This window comes from Gobio gobio (assembly GCF_949357685.1).
Source record: "Gobio gobio genome assembly, chromosome: 1".
Classification (NCBI taxonomy): domain Eukaryota; kingdom Metazoa; phylum Chordata; class Actinopteri; order Cypriniformes; family Gobionidae; genus Gobio; species Gobio gobio.
The window spans coordinates 35972829-35989042 of NC_137097.1; the positions used below are offsets into that span (position 1 = coordinate 35972829).

The 16214-nt window shown below is 38.4% G+C and overlaps 3 protein-coding genes across 4 annotated transcripts in view; 2 read left to right on the plus strand and 1 right to left on the minus strand.

Moving 5' to 3' along the window:
* The window catches only part of epn3a (epsin 3a), a 23773-nt gene extending 20065 nt beyond the window's left edge, over positions 1–3708 (plus strand). For both annotated transcript variants that reach the window (XM_079822243.1, XM_079822244.1), the window contains one exon: positions 81–3708. In XM_079822243.1, the coding sequence (XP_079678369.1) occupies positions 81–370 (290 nt within the window). In that variant the 3' untranslated portion in view covers positions 371–3708. The remainder of the gene's footprint in view (positions 1–80) is intronic.
* arl16 (ADP-ribosylation factor-like 16) lies at positions 3705–9826 on the minus strand (the record flags this gene model as incomplete). The annotated part of the gene is made up of 5 exons (XM_079822263.1): positions 3705–7084; positions 7803–7918; positions 8337–8453; positions 9591–9647; positions 9764–9826. 5 exons carry the CDS (start codon positions 9824–9826, stop codon positions 6916–6918), a joined length of 522 nt encoding a protein of 173 aa, XP_079678389.1. The 3' UTR covers positions 3705–6915.
* A 3106-nt stretch (positions 9827–12932) lies between these two features.
* LOC307121179 (immunoglobulin lambda-1 light chain-like) lies at positions 12933–15564 on the plus strand. The gene is made up of 4 exons (XM_079808670.1): positions 12933–13079; positions 13159–13473; positions 14261–14335; positions 15112–15564. The coding sequence occupies exons 1-4, from the start codon at positions 13040–13042 to the stop codon at positions 15429–15431; spliced, it is 750 nt and encodes a 249-aa protein (XP_079664796.1). The 5' UTR covers positions 12933–13039; the 3' UTR covers positions 15432–15564.
* The last annotated feature ends 650 nt before the right edge of the window (positions 15565–16214 follow it).

The following is a 16214-nucleotide window of genomic DNA, read 5'->3' on the forward strand; positions in this document are numbered from 1 at the left end:
CCACGAGACCAAACTACTTCTTGTCACGCGTGTCAAAATCCATATTATTTGAATTCATTTTTGGACTTTATCCCATTTAGGGCTGAGCGCTCCATCGGCGTCTAATCCATTCCAACACGAACCACAAACCCGCCTCACACTTAATCAGATGCGTCCCAGCTCCACATCCCCTGTACCCACATCCCTCCCATTTAATGCCTCTCTGCCCATGGCTACCAGCAACCAGCCCAGCTCTCTTCCTAGTACCTTCACACAGTCTGCGCAGGTCCCGCCGCTGATCCCTGGACACCTGCCGCAACCGCTGCTACCCCTGTCGACCACATCCGCGCTTGGAGATCCAGACCAACACAATCAGAATCCGTTCCTATGAAAGACAGTGCTTGAGCAGATCCAAACAAGCTTTTGAAATGACAATTTAACCACCGACTTGACTTAAAACTGGAACACACTTTTTTATTAATGTCTTTACTTCTTTCACAGCTTCCTGGTTTTGCTCTATGCAGTCACTCTTAAGAGGCGTTCACACATACAGCGGTTTCCAGTGATAAAAAACAACAGCGACCATTGGTAATGCACTGTGGCAATGTTGTTCAATATTATGCACATGAGTGGTCATGCAATGCGGAGAGCTGATATGATATCCATCTCCTGAGATACTGTAGTTAAGTCTCAGTAAGATGAAGAAGATTGGTAAGGACACACCAAACCGACATAAAAGAACTAGTGGCAACAAAAAACAACTGTGATGTCACCTCACGCGTCTGGGCCAAAAAGTCAATAGCCACCTGGCACATTCATTCTGCGCCTGTGTGTGAGGAAATAACTCTCCATACCAGCAGATGGCAGTATTCTGTATTTGGCATTCAAAAAGGGAAACTAGAAGAGCTAGGACTGCGGATATACAAACCGTAAAAAAACCTTGCTGTGTCCGAAATCGAATAGTATTAAAACATAGTATTCAAAAAACAGTAGGAGAAAAGTCCCCAGATGACCTACTACTTCCGGCGAGATTCATGCGCATTCGATGGACACTTTTTTAGGATTTGTGAATGGAGGTGAAGCAACACAACTGACGCTGTAGGTCATGTCAAGTGATAATGACAACATGGCGGATGTAGTATGTCCGGATTACATTCATGCGATATAGAATGTACTTTTTTTTTAATGGTCGCAAAGTAAGTTCAAATTAAAATGTAGTACCTACTCACATAGTACATAGTATTTCGGAAGCACCTCCTGCTTTCTGTTCTGAAGAGCTCATCCCTATGCCCTAATCCCTTCGAAGGATTTACCCCCCAGAGTGAGAGCTTCCAAGGGATGAAGGGTGTAGTGGACCAAAAAAACAGCTTGGAACACCGAGCCAATTAAGAAGGTGGCATCATCGCACAATTGTGTAAGCTGCATGCCTGTGCAAAGAATAATTTTTTTCATTCTGAAGGGCCCTTTTAAGTGGCAGTTTTTTTAGTTTTCGCACCGGGTAGTTATAGGAACTAGCCACCAGTGCAGTTCCCTGAGAACTAAATGTTCCCCTAGAACCATTTTCTTGGTTGCATTAAGACCGCCAGTGGGAACATAAGCCGTCACTAACATCCTCCCGCTCTAGTTGTTGTACAGGACTTTTAATTTGAATTGTGCTGAGAAAGCCAGAGCCTAAACACTGAGAACGCTGTTCTGTCTTCATTAGTTTACGATCTGTTTAACAGTCCTTTCTTATATGTTGTTATTAGATTGAACTGTTAAACAAAGAAAGTAAGTAAGATACAAAAACTATCACACTGCATTCACATGGGGCACATTACTTTTCCGGTGTTGCATGAATGCTAGCATCTGCGCTAGGTTGGCTAGCATCATTGGCTAGCATCTGCGCTAGGGTATTTGTATAAGGCGATCTGATTGGCTGACACCTGTGTTGGTGCTTGAAAAGTTTAACATTTTTTAACGTCTGCCACAAACAATGCCAGTGACATGACGCAACGGGACCCAAAAACGCACGAGTCACCCATTCAAAGTAAATGAGGAGCGTTAACGCAGAAGCCCGTGAATGCACTGTTATAGCGTTTGCCGTGTGGTTGATGCCCAATGTCGCTAGCTGAGCCGAAATACAAAATCATGTTTCGTTTGGTCCCTTCAAAGTAGCGTTGGATTTCCTTCTTAAAGTTTGAGAAGTGCCTGGACTTTGGCGTCGGTCCATCTATCTATTGCTGTTTTCCATGTTCGTGGAGTAAATATATAGGCTATAAACTGTTTGCACTGCTTTTTAAACATGGCAGGTACCAGTGTTTTGCATGCGTTCGGCCTATCGGTGTAAACTTGCGTCACTGGTAGTTCCTATTGTGCTGGGTTAGACCCTAATCTGAAGTAGGAGATCATTTAATTCCCCCAAAAGGAGTTCCTAGAACTAAAATCATTCCCAGTTCGTGCGGTGCGAACACACAAAAAAGCGGGTACTTCCACCATTATTTATAGGATCTATGGAAAGGTTCCCCTGGTGCGAAAGCCCCTTATATGGTGGAACGCAGCCTTGTATGTGTGCCCTTTTTACGTTGCCATTTGTTTGCTTTCGTCACTTTTGTTTTTCGTCTTGTGCATTGGTTCGCTAAGCTGAACAGCCAATCAGAATTATCTCTATCACCGACGGGCTCTGCCACCAAATCAACATGCTCATTTAGCTGAAAAACAGACAGGAGCCTGTCAAGTCAAATTTATTACAGATCGTTTCAAAGCAACTTCACAGCAATAAACAGGCAAATAACAGTGTTAATGTAAACTCAATCAATTATGAAACAAATTGAATTTCAGCTTTAAAGCAGGTTTACAGAAGACAATATTCAGTTCAATTCAATGCAATGTTGATTCAACGGTGCAAAAAACAACGATGTTGAATCAAAATAGGTCTTTGCAGACATACAGTACAAGGTCAAAATGAACTGCGAACAGTTGTGATCATATTTTCAAAAGATTTTGACCAATGACATTAGGGCATCCAGCAACAAGAACATCAGCCACAACCACCAATACAGCTACTCGTCGACCTCCAGCCATAAAACCACTGTACGTGTGAACGCCTTTGATTTATAATAATATGTATGAATGTCAACTATGCATTACATGGCAATACAGATTGATGCTGGCTTTATGGGAAATGACAAATAAATGACACAATGTAAAAGTTGAGAATATTTAATCCAACTCCTGCAGCATCAGCATCTCCTTTAAACACACCACCATACTTTAAGTACTATAATAGATTTGGACAGGATAACACACTTGCTACTCGTACCATCAAACCCAGAACATAACTAAGCACAAGTCCAAAGACTCATTTTTATCTATCATATTCTGATTTCTCGCACCAATTTCTAGCTCTGCTTTAGTGTCCCCTTATTAGTCTGGAGTATCTGATGACTTTCAATGCTGTCCTTTTATTTACTGGTATCTTGTGAACTGAACACATCCTGATGGGTCACTTTCACCAATATGATGGAAAAAAAAGGGACAATGATTTTGGGGCCAATAATTTGAATTGCAAAATGTAAAGTAGAATGATTTTGTATTGGGCATTGACTGTTGAATGAATAGACCTCCAGCAAGAGAATGTACTTACCGTGGTGTTCAGAATGTATTGATGCCACATACTAACAGAATGTAAGAATTTGAAACTTGCACATGACATGTTGCTCATTGAATACAAGGATGGAGATGAAACTGAATGGCATGTCTGGTTTATGTCTGTTTATGGTTCATACATCATGCTCTCCACCTCTGGCTTGTCATTTCTTGCACAAACCGTGTACAGTACTAGTCAAATGTTTGGACATTTGTCAGAAAACAATTTCAGAAAACTATGAAATAACAAATTGAAGGATGGAAATCAGTTTGTGAGCAAAATGTCTCATATAGCCTTTAATATACACTATATTGCCAAAAGTATGGGGACACCCCTTTAAATCATTGAATTGAGGTGTTCCAATCACTTCATGGCCACAGGTGTATAAAATCAAGCACTAGGCATGCAGACGCTTCTACAAACATTTGTGAAAGAATGGGTCGCTCTCAGGAGCTCAGTGAATTCAAGCGTGGTACCGTGATAGGTTGCCACCTGTGCAATAAGTCCATTTGTGACATTTCCTCACTACTAAATATTCCATGGTCAACTGTTAGTGGTATTATAACAAAGTCAGCCACGAAGTGGTAGGCCACATAAAATCACAGAGCGGGGTCAGCGCATGCTGAGGTGCACAGTGAGCAGAAGTCACCAACTTTCTGCAGAGTGAATAGCTACAGACCTCCAAACTTTTCAGATGAGCTCCAGAACAGTGCGTAGAGAGCTTCATGGAATGGGTTTCCATGGCCAAGCAGCTCATCCAAGCCTTACATCACCAAGTGCAATGCAAAGCGTGGGATGCAGTGGAGTAAAGCACACCACCACTGGACTCTAGAGCAGTGGAGAAGTATTCTCTGGAGTGACCAATCACACGTCTGTCTGGCAATCTGATGGACGCGTCTGGGTTTGGCGGTTGCCAGGAGAACGGTTGCCTGACTGCATTGTGCCAAGTGTAAAGTTTGGTGGAGGGGGATTATGGTGTGGGGTTGTTTTTCAGGGGTTGGGCTTGGCCCTTTAGTTCCAATGAAAGGAACATACCAAGACATTTTGGACAATTTCATGCTCCCAACTTTGTGGGAACAGTTTGAGGATGGCCCCTTCCTGTTCCAACATGACAACGCACCAGTGCACAAAGCAAGGTCCATAAAGACATGGATGAGCGAGTTTGGTGTGGAGGAACTTGACTGGCCTGCACAGAGTCCTGACCTCAACCCGACAGAACACCTTTGGTATGAATTAGAGTGGAGACTGAGAGCCAGGCCTTCTCGTCCAACATCAGTGCCTGACTTCACAAATGCGCTTCTTGAAGAATGGTCAAAAATTCCCATAAACACACTCCTAAACCTTGTGGAAAGCCTTCCCAGAAGAGTTGAAGCTGTTATAGCTGCAAAGGGTGGGCCAACGCCATAATAAACCCTACGGATTAAGAATGGGATGTCATTAAATTCATGTGCATGTAAAGGCAAGCATCCAAAAACTTTTAGCAATATAATGTATATATACACATACATCATATCTTTGACCAATGATCTTTGAGACTGCGTTTAAGTTAAAATTACACAAAAGACGTTTTTCCATTCCACTGCACTGCTTTTCCATTGTTTTTCTATGCAAACATGCACCAGATGAACTCTTTTGATCGTTGTGCTCGAGCCTTGTGTATTTTGCTTTGACTTGCGCAAGATACACTTTTTTGTTAACACGTGGTGCTCAAATTAAATTAAACTGTTAAAGGATTAGTTCACTTTTAAATAAACTTTTGCTGATAATTTACTCACTCCCTTGTCATCCAAGATGTCCATGTCTTTCTTTCTGCAGTCGAAAAGAAATTAAGGTTTTTGATGAAAACATTCCAGGATTTGTCTCTTTAAAATAATGGTTAGATGTGCTGGTCCTCGTTTCATACATGAAACCCCTGAGATTCAGAAACGACCTGCTAACGCACTTGCATTTGCGTAAAGTAGCCTTGTTGACAAGTTTGAGTGAGTAAGGGCAAAATGCACAAGATGTAGTACCTTCAATGCCCTGTAGATGGCAATATCACTTCTTTTGTAGCAGTAATGACCTGCTGCAGAAAAAGGTGCCATGCAAAATGCAACGAGTAACTGTGGGCGAATTCCAATCAAAAGTGAGCAACCCTATGCCCTTCTCGCTACGAAGTTTATTATTTAAATAATAATAAATAATTTAATTTAAATTATTAAATTACTTCCTTGAAGTGACCATTGCATTTTCCCTTTGCTAATGGACCTGTAGAAGGGCCCTTCATAACTGGATTCAGTTGTTCACTTTCATCTGGAACTCTCCTAAAAATGGCATCCCCTTCCCGAAGTGCCCTTCAAGGGTGCAATAATATAGTTTGCAATTGCAACTTTCAAGGCCCAAAAAGGTAGTAAAGACATTGTTAAAATAGTCCATGTGACTCCAGTGGTTCAACCTTAGATTTATAAAGAGACGAGAATTTTTTTTGTGTGCAAAAACAAACAAAAATAACGACTTTATTCAATAATCTCTTGTCTTCCGTGCCAGTCTTTTACGCAATGGGATCATCATGGGATCGTGCTCGGCCAATAGTGAGCCGGCGTTCTGCCGTAGAACCTGGAAGCGCTGTACTGTGAAAAGCCCAACAAAGTGAATAGTGTAAGAGAACGTCAGGGAAGAGAATAGATTGTTGAATAAAGTTATTTTTGTTTGTTTTTTGTGCACAAAAAGTATTCTCGTCGCTTCATAACATTAATGTTGAACCACTGGAGTCATGGACTATTTCAACGATGTCTTTACTGCCTTTCTGGACCTTGAAAGTGTTCATTAAATTGCGGTCTCTCGGATTTCATCAGAAATATCTTCATTTGTGTTCTGAAGATGAACGAAGGTCTTACAGGTTTGAAACGACATGAGGGTGAGGAATTAATAACAGAATTAAAATTTTAGGCTGAACTATCCCTTTCAGTACAGTAACAAAAAAAAAAAGTTCTTCTGTGGAACACATGGGATTTGAAAGCTTAGAGTGGAGGGCAAAATCCAAGGTTTCAATGGTTGTGTTTTGACCACTTTGAAGCTTGACAGCTCATGGTGACAATATGCGTTCATTGTGTGGAAAATAACCACTCAGAGATTCTTCAAACTATCACAGGAAGTCATGCAGAAGTCGTCAAAAAACCACCAGTTCTACATTTTGCCACAGCTGTTTCTTGAATTAATGGGTTTGCACAAACATGTGATTGAGACACAGCAGCACCGAGATGACTGGAAATCACAAACACATTTATCAGACGTTTACTGTGACCCGCAGTTCTCTGCATCCGCATCTATCATGTATCAGAGCGGTTTGAAAACAGCCAGGCGAGCACATCCTGAAGGCCCTGTCCGGAGCGGCCACTGATCTCTTGTGTTGTGATTGACTGAGGCGCGGTTCTAATGACGTCGTCCATCCTGAACAACGACTTCAGCTCCACAAGAGACATCGTGCACGGCAGATCCCTGAGGAAAGTGAGGAGCGATAGGCTTAGCATGACTTAGTACTGGATTTATTGAATTAAATCAACAAGGGAGACGGTAGCTGTGTTTCCATCCATCTATTTTGGGATATCTCATTAAAAAAACACGCTGGATGGAAACTCCAAGATGTGCATAAATACTAAAAATGTGCATAAAAAACATTCATGCTCAATTGAGGCGGATACATTTTTTTAGATATGCGCATAAACTGACGGAAACCGAATAAATCTCTAGATGCGCTACAACAAACTCGCGTGACTTTGTCTCAACAGAGAATGTGATTGGATAACTGGACTAACCAGTGGACCAATCGCATTGCAGCATCTCAAATGTTGGTTTGGTCGTTCTGAAATGCTTAAGCCAAAGTCTGTCATCAGAAGGATTTGGTTTAATTCCCTCACAGAAACGTCTCACACGATTGCGTTCCCAAACATAAGGCATTCAAGACAACAAGACAGCGTTCATTGCATTTCGTCTGCGCGCGCCGAGGCGAAAGTCATTTATGATGTGGGGAAAAAAGCCACAGTGTTTCTTCTCCGATTGTAGCAACTTCCATTTTTATTACTGATATGACTGATTTTTTACTGATATGATGGAAATGCTGCTTTGTTCGCAAATGTTTTATGGGACATCCCAATTTTGCGCATAAGTTAAATGTGCAACTTAGGATGGAAACGTAGCTAGTGTGACCTCTTCTGACCTCTTGTTGAAGAGTATGAGTACAGCAGCAGAGTGAAGCGGCTCCGCAGAGAGAACAGACAGCAGCTGTACGCAGGACGATGAAATCTGGGCAATGTTGGCACAGTCCACCACAAACTACAATGCATAAACAACAAATGGATATTAGTCATTATTAGCAACATGGTCATACTGTAAATGTGCCTACAGCCTCTCTTTAGGACTCTCAAAGGAATGAAGAGAAAACCAGCAAACAATCTTAACGTCCCGTGGTTGCTGCTAATTGAGGGATTCTGGTCCAACGAGCAAAGCCATTACATACACGGGCAGTGTATATCTATAAAACATATTGCTCTTTAATTATTTTCCGTCACATGTAACTTTTTAGGTTGTAATTTTGTGATTTAAATTTTTACCTTTAATTTTGAACAGGAACAAAAGCAGATGAGAGGGTGTAACATTTGACCCATTTCAAAAGGACCGCTTTCTCTTGAAAATCACAAGCATGAAACGTAGTGAATGGAGTAGCTGAATCATGTGACCTGTTGATACTCACTATAACGGATGTGCAATCCAAGTAGTATTTTGGCCAAATGGGCCCCATACAGCCCCCCAACTCTCGTATTGTTATCTTCTTCTTCCGAAATATGAGGTCTGTGAGGTTGGTGCCAACCTAAAGAAAAAAAAAAAAAAAAAAAAATAATAATAATAATAATAATAATAATAATAATAATATATATATATATATATATAATGACATATAAATAATATAATAATAAAAATGTAGATAGATTTTAAAAAAAAAACATACTGAAGATGTCAATTTATTTTTGTGTGATATTAGGTGTAACGATACACTACTCAAAGACATATGGCAAAAGGTTGACAAAAAATGTACTGTTGATTAAAATGATTTGGTATTACATTGGGGGTGGAAATGAATAGGCTTGGACTTTGTGCTGGGAACCCAACGCACAGGACAAAGATGACACCAGAATAAAAATATTCATGATTCTGAAGCTGAAAATACAGAATTATTTTACACGAATATACTTGCACTCTGTCACTGACTAGATATATTTAAAATAATGTCGACCACTTTTTACTGGAAACATCAAGACCCACAAATATTCCCCCCCATTGCAATATTATACATTATATTCAACATTACACATAGTAGTTTAATGTAGTACTGACACTAAAACTCTGTATACTTTAATTTTTTTCTCACAACCATTTTCATTTTAGGTGAACTATACACAATATATATTGTCACTATCCACGATACATATTACATATACATATTGTTGCATTCTTTTAGTGCGATATTTGTGACATTATATATAAATGTCAATTTATTTGTGCTATATATATAACACAAATAAATTGACATCTTTAGTATTTTTTTTTAAATCTATTTAAATTAGTAACGTTAAAATACATTTTAATAATTAATTTTAATAAATATGTTTTTCTTTCTTTCTCCTAATATTGCAATGGGGGAATATTTGTGGGTCTTGATGTTTTCAGTAAAAAGTGACCGACATTATTTTAAATATATGACATTTTATTTTATTAATAAGACTTTATTGTGATTTAAAGGAACTATTAAACTATACAAAAAAAACCCCTCAGTTATAGACATCATATTTAATGTTTCCCCAACTCTTCTATTATGCTACTTTATCTTTAGATAGCACAATTAAATTTACTTAACACTCAAACACACTGTTTACTTTACACTGCGATTAAAATACTACAAAAAAAGCTTTATTTTTCATTAGTGTGACTGTGAAGAGAAGCAGCTCACCGTGGGCAGCGTGACGGGCGCTTCACCCAAATCCGCATGCGCGTCCATTTGACACAACTGTTAGTGCAGATAAAGAAGTCATATTCATTGACAGTGGGTGAGAAATTAGAGAATAAGAAACTATCATATATTTAGGGAGGCGGTCTGTCTTATGGAAACAGCTGGTAAAGGATATTCTGTAGTCGTTTCAGTAAAAGCGTTTTTCCAACTCCTGTTGCACCGAGCAATAAACACATCGCCTCGACCACTCAGCCAGCTAACAGTTACTGTATCAGAATCAAAGCGCTGTTTTTGTTTTATCACGGCTCACTTAAAAGCATTACATGGAGAGATTTCCTGTGTCGCCACGGCAACGATGCTATTTACAAAATAAAAGTCTCCATGTTTCCTGAATTATTATTTTTGTTGATTCTTCGCGCCCTCTAGTGAGCTGTAGCAAAATCGCCCTCCAGAAGACTGCTGAGTTGTTTTAAAGGGATAGTTCACCCAAAAATGAAAATTAGCCCATGATTTACTCACCCTCAAGTCATGTGTATATGACATTCTTCTTTCAGACGAATACAATTGGAGTTATATGTTCTCTGTCCTAGCTCTTCTTTATAATGGCCGTGAATAGCTGTTTCTGTTTTGAAGTCCATAAAAGCGCATCTATCCATCACATAACTGCTCCACACGGCTCTGGGGGATTAATAAAGGCCTTCTGAAGTGAAGTAATGCATTTGTGTAAGAAAAATATACATTTTTAAAACTTTACAAACTGTAATCTCTAACTTCTGCTAACTGTTGTTGTATGCGCTTTCACGAGAGATTGGTGTTCCAGCGTATGACGTAGGACGCAGGCGTCAACAACAGTAGCGTAAGTTCCGGTGACAAATATGAAAGCGCAGAGGATAGAGCAAAACAAAACTTGCTAGCGAGAACTAGCATATTCTCACTGAGGAGCGTCCTACGTCATACGCTGGAACGCCAGTCTCTCTTGAACGTGCGTATAAAAGTTAGCGGAAATTAGAGATAACTTCTCGCAACTTTAGCTAACGTTCCCCAAAGGTTCTCTCAAAGGTTTGTTCTCTCAGTAATGCAGTAATGTAATAGTACAATGTTTTTTCAACATTATATGCCGTTGATAAACATTCTAAAAACGTTAACATTGAACCGTTGTTCTTACATTGGAATGTTTTAAAAAAGTTATTAACCCTTTGTTGTGAACTTCAGTTGTTTGTTGAAGAATAGACCAGGAGACTTCGGATCAAGACAGAATGATTCTTTTAATGAGAACTCTCTGTGCTGCAGGTCGTCCGAAAACAGTCTGATTTTAACAGTACAAAATAAGGCAATTTATCTATATGTTAGGGGGAGTGGTTATACAGCAGAGGAGGAGACATTCAAACAAGGAATGCATATGTTGTGTAGGTAAAGGACACACCCTACATAACTGTGTCCCTCGTCCAGATTCAATCAGCATAACAGTGCCATTCAACTGCATAGATGCTAATCCAATCACTCAGGCAATATTGCTCTAAACTTGTCATGCTAAATAGTCAGGAAATTGCATAGAGACAAAAGACTTAATGTCTCAACCACTTACACAGCCTGAAATAATCTCCTTAGAATTTCCTCAAATTTACTTCAAAATGTAAAACCCTATAGATAATGTTTTCAGTAATATTCTATTACATTTGAACCTAGATATAACAATGTATAAATTTGTAATTCAACACCTTAAACAGATACCTCCCTCAGCTCCTCCTCATTAATTAATTAATCAATTCATTATAAACAATATGCATTGAATTGTACTAAATCCAGACCAAAAATAATAATAATCAAACTAAATCAATTTCAAATAATTATTAATGTTAATAATAATATAGGGAGCCCACAACAACAACAACAACAAAATCATTCAAAAATGTGTTGTCCCTGTTTTTTAATTAAAAGATAATAACAAATGAGATTTTACTGATATTTTGACCACTCAAATAGGAAATGTCCCCGGTTTCCATTTCAGAAATCTGGTCACCTTATCATAGCTGAGATTTAGATGAACACTTTACAGTTGATTTGGATAGCCTATTGCAAGTCATTACATTCAAATGCGATTGAGCTTTAAAGTATGGCATATTTTGGATATGATCCTGTACAGTAATGAAAAGCATCCATATTTAGACATGATTTGACAGTTTATTTGAAAAGTTGTATCAAATTTGTAAAAGGTGTGCATCATAAGCCCCGTTTCCACCGAAATTACCCGGAACAATTTGTACCAGGAACTTTTTTTACAGGAACTTTTTTTCCCCCAGACCTGCTACTGTCTGCGTTTCCAAAAGGAAAAAGTACCGTGAAGATTAGGCAAATTAGTCCAGTGATGTAGGACTGCGCGCGGCTGCTCCTCCCAGTCAGAGACAGACAGTAATCATTTTTGCGCGACACTGTCTGCAACAATAACAAGTATGGAGGAGATGCTTTTGCTGGTTATATTTTGGTTGACTAAAGAGGTAATTAACAAAACAGCGGAAAAGAGACGAGCACTGATACTAAAGCGTATTCTGAAAGCTCGTAAAGCTAGATTTAAAATAAGACAAAGTATGTTATAATCAGCTATTACGGACATTGACTGTGAGATGGCTGAGACGTACGTGCGCCATCGGACAGAAAGAGCAAGACTGATATATTTACTGAACGCAGAACCCACCTCGCAAAAGACTTTTAACAATGGCGGTTGAAATAAAATGCAGCGTGAAATCAACCAATCAGCATGTTCAGCGCCCAAGTCCCACCCCCGAAAGTTCCTGAACTTTGAAAAAGTACTACCTCGCGAGCAGAGCCGTTCGAAGGGGGAAATATTTACCCAGAACTTCATTTAGACCCTGGTTCCTGCGGTCGAAACACACCGAGTACCAGCCCGAAGTTCCTAGTTTCTGGGGAAAGTTCCTGCGGTGGAAACGTGGCTATAGCTGACACCTACATGAACACGTTGGTTTGGAGACTGTAAGTCAGGGGTTTTCAAACTGGGGTCCGGGGACCCCCAGGGGTCCTCCAGAAGGTTCTAAGGGGTCCCCAGAAAATTTCAGAGAATAAAAAGTCAAAGCAAAAATGGATAAAGTCTACCGAACATTCTAAATGTTTCATTTCTAATGTCTGTCTCCTTTCTTACCGTACATACTTTCCAGAATTGTGTATGTTCACTTTTTTATCTTTCTAGTGAGTTTTTCTCACTAAAGTCCCCTTTATCTCGCTCACTGGGGTTGTAAGGCAGTATCTTTTATAATTTATCGTATTTTTAACTTGTCTGTCAGATGTGGGCGTGTCTATGGCGTGAGGTGGGCGGGTCTTTCAGTGGCTCCTCCCTCTCAGAGCTCTTGACTGTCTTAAAGTGTCTCTCTCTGATCATCTCAGCATTTTTCTACAGCACTGCTCATCTTTACACGGCACACACACCAAATCACAAGATGATCGCAATATTCTGTGCTTTCTTTACTCTTCTGACCTGTAAGTTTCATCATGTCTGACGGCAGATTTAAAGTGTTTTGACACACAATCTCATGTAAAGGTTGTTTTTATTCTGCAGGTGTCAGTGGAGTGACTGTAGTGACTCAGAGTCCATTGATCACAGTCAATAAAGGACAAACGGCTACACTGAACTGTAATCTGGGGACAGTAACTGATTCTTCTGCTAGATGGTACAAACAGACTCCAGGAGGAGTTCCTCAGTATGTGTTAAGATTTTATCATGGCTGGAGCTCAGTTGAATATGGATCTGGTTTCTCTGCTCCTAAATTCACATCAACACATTCATCTCAATCAGATTATAGTCTGATCATCAGTAATGTGAATGTGGCTGATTCTGCAGTGTATTACTGTCACACATGGGACAGCTCTGTTAGTGTATCACAGTGATTCACAGCATGACAAAAACCTCCTCACTGCTCACATTCACTTCTGCTTCTAGACAACAGATGATAAGAGCACAACTTCACACCTCAGATTCATGAGCATTACAAACTAATCACAGATGCTGAGAATATTCTCCAGTTTCTTTAATATTCCTGTAACACATTCTTTAGCTAAATACTTTTATAAAACACACACACCAGACACACACACACACACACACACACACACACACACGACACACACACACACACACACACGCACGCACGCACGCACACACACACACACACAGCAGTAAACGTGCTGTATTGCAGGTCTTCTGAAGCGACAGCAGGGTTTCTCATCTCTGGCCCTCAGGTGTAAAGGACACACTTTCTTGAAGTGACAATATCTTGTTCCCTTCACGAACGGACTTACAGTATGTGATGGATTCAGTCGTTCACTTTCATTTGAAACGGCCCGTCAAACAGCATCTCCTTCCCAAAGTGAACTGACTCAGTGTTAACAACAGATACTCTCATCTTTGACTGCAAATAATAACCGAAAGCTCATCTACAAATGAACAATAATAACAACACCTGGTGAAAAAGATGACAAACAAACACTGTATCTCGTGTCTTAAAGTGAGGAATTGGTCATTCTGCATGACAAAAACAGCTGCTTATGAACTTGACATCATGACACTTCATCACTGAAGAGCTTTAATGAAGAGAGTTGTGTCTTATAATCTGTGCTTGAGTGAATGTTTCAGTTCTGTGTCTCTCGCCTCTGAAACTCAGGAGGTTTTTGTACGAGTGAAGATGTGACTTGTATCACAGTGGTATTCGGCCAAGGGACAAAACTGAATGTGATCGGTGAGTAAACTTTACTCTTTCAATACTGCTCAGTCACTTTTTATCTGTGCAGAAATAAATGTCAAATTATACGATTAAAAAAGAAATATATAGATTTACTAAAAAAAACCTTTATTTATTGTAATATATTTAAATATTTCAAAATTAACATTAATAATGATTTTTAAAATCTGAACTCAAGTTGATGGGTTAATTATATTTAAATATGTGTGTAAAGATTTTTAAAGGCTTCTTATTTAATCATGTTTTTCAAACCTTTTATGTGCAGGTAATATTCTGTTCGTTGTTACAGTACCAGTTATAGAGTCAGATTTAAGGTTATATTCAATATTAAAAATATGAAATTAGTGAAATGACATCTTGTATTTTATTTCCACATGCAATGTGTATCCTTTAACTGACCCATTTATACAAGTTGTGATTTATATTATATTATATGAATGATATTATATGAATTATAATATATTATATTATATTTTATATTATATTATATTAATTATATTATATTATATTATATTATATTATATTATATTATATTATATTAATTAATTATATTATATTATATTATATTATATTATATTATATTATATTATATTATATTATATTATATTATATTAATTATATTATATTATATTATTAATTATATTATATTATATTATATTATATTATATTATATTATATTATATTATATTATATTATATTATATTATATTATATTATATTATATTATATTATATTATATTATATTATATTATATATATATTATATTTTCTCCAGATTTTCCTCTGGCTCCTCCTGTTCTGACACTCTTGCCTCCGTCCACTGAGGCTCTGAAGGAGAGTAAAGCTACTCTTGTGTGTCTGGCTGAGGATATTTCTGTAGCTCTGGTTCATGTCAGCTGGACAGTCAATGGCCGCTCTGTCACAGATGGAGTTTGGAGCAGTGCTCCTGAGAAACAACAAGACAAAACCTTCAAAATGAGCAGCTATCTGACCATCGACTCCTCGGACTGGATCGATAATGTGGATTTCTCATGTGAAGTGTCCGTGGGTTCAGAATTCACCAAGAAAAGTATCTCAAATTCACAGTGTTATTGAAATATTGTCTGAATGAAAATAACATGTTTTTTCTTTATTTCTTTTCATATCTCTTGAATTGTGTGACTCCATATCTGACATTTAATATGACGATGTACTTTTTGGTTTTGGTCCTGCAATTAAAAATCTTTGGCAATGCAGTTGTTTGCAGTTTCTTTCATAGGCGTGCATGACTCTCTCTCTCAGGATACACCTGCACAATGTGCCTCATAATTTTAGCTTTATGTAAATCATGATGTTCCTCTGAGCTCTTTCAGAACTGAAACACACAAACTTAGTCTGTTAAGAAGTCACACATGACAGATCAGAGAAATATGTTTCTCAAACACAAAACTACACTGTAATTACCATGATTGTGTGATCTATAATTAATGCTGTTATAACACATTTCTTTCTCATTTATAACTTTTACTGCACACTAAAAATATCTTTCTGTAATTGACAATCAGGCATAAATTATATAAAAGAATAATGATGTACATGGATATATAAATACGGCACTATTTCATAGAAAATAATAAAATGTCAGTTTTGATTTCATGGTGACTTTTACATGTGTAAATCTGATCAAATAGTCAAGAATTAAACATCATGTTCATTCATCACACATGTACTGTAACAGCTCATATAGTGGTCAGATCTGTCAGAGACGCCTGTGATCGCTCTATTAGAAGAGCAGATCAGTTTGACTAATGCAGGGTCAGCTCAGCTGAAGAGTGAATGACAGAAGAGAGAAAGACAAAACTGCATTTCATTATGAAACACGTGTAGTTTGCTCTGCTG

Bases quoted from the DNA above. Each gene is read 5' to 3' on its own strand.
- LOC307121179 (XM_079808670.1), top strand. From the start codon at position 13,040: ATGATCGCAATATTCTGTGCTTTCTTTACTCTTCTGACCT. The intron at 13,080-13,158 runs GTAAGTTTCATC...TTTATTCTGCAG, and splicing joins TTTCTTTACTCTTCTGACCT to GTGTCAGTGGAGTGACTGTA. The intron at 13,474-14,260 runs GTGTATCACAGT...TCTGAAACTCAG, and splicing joins CACATGGGACAGCTCTGTTA to GAGGTTTTTGTACGAGTGAA.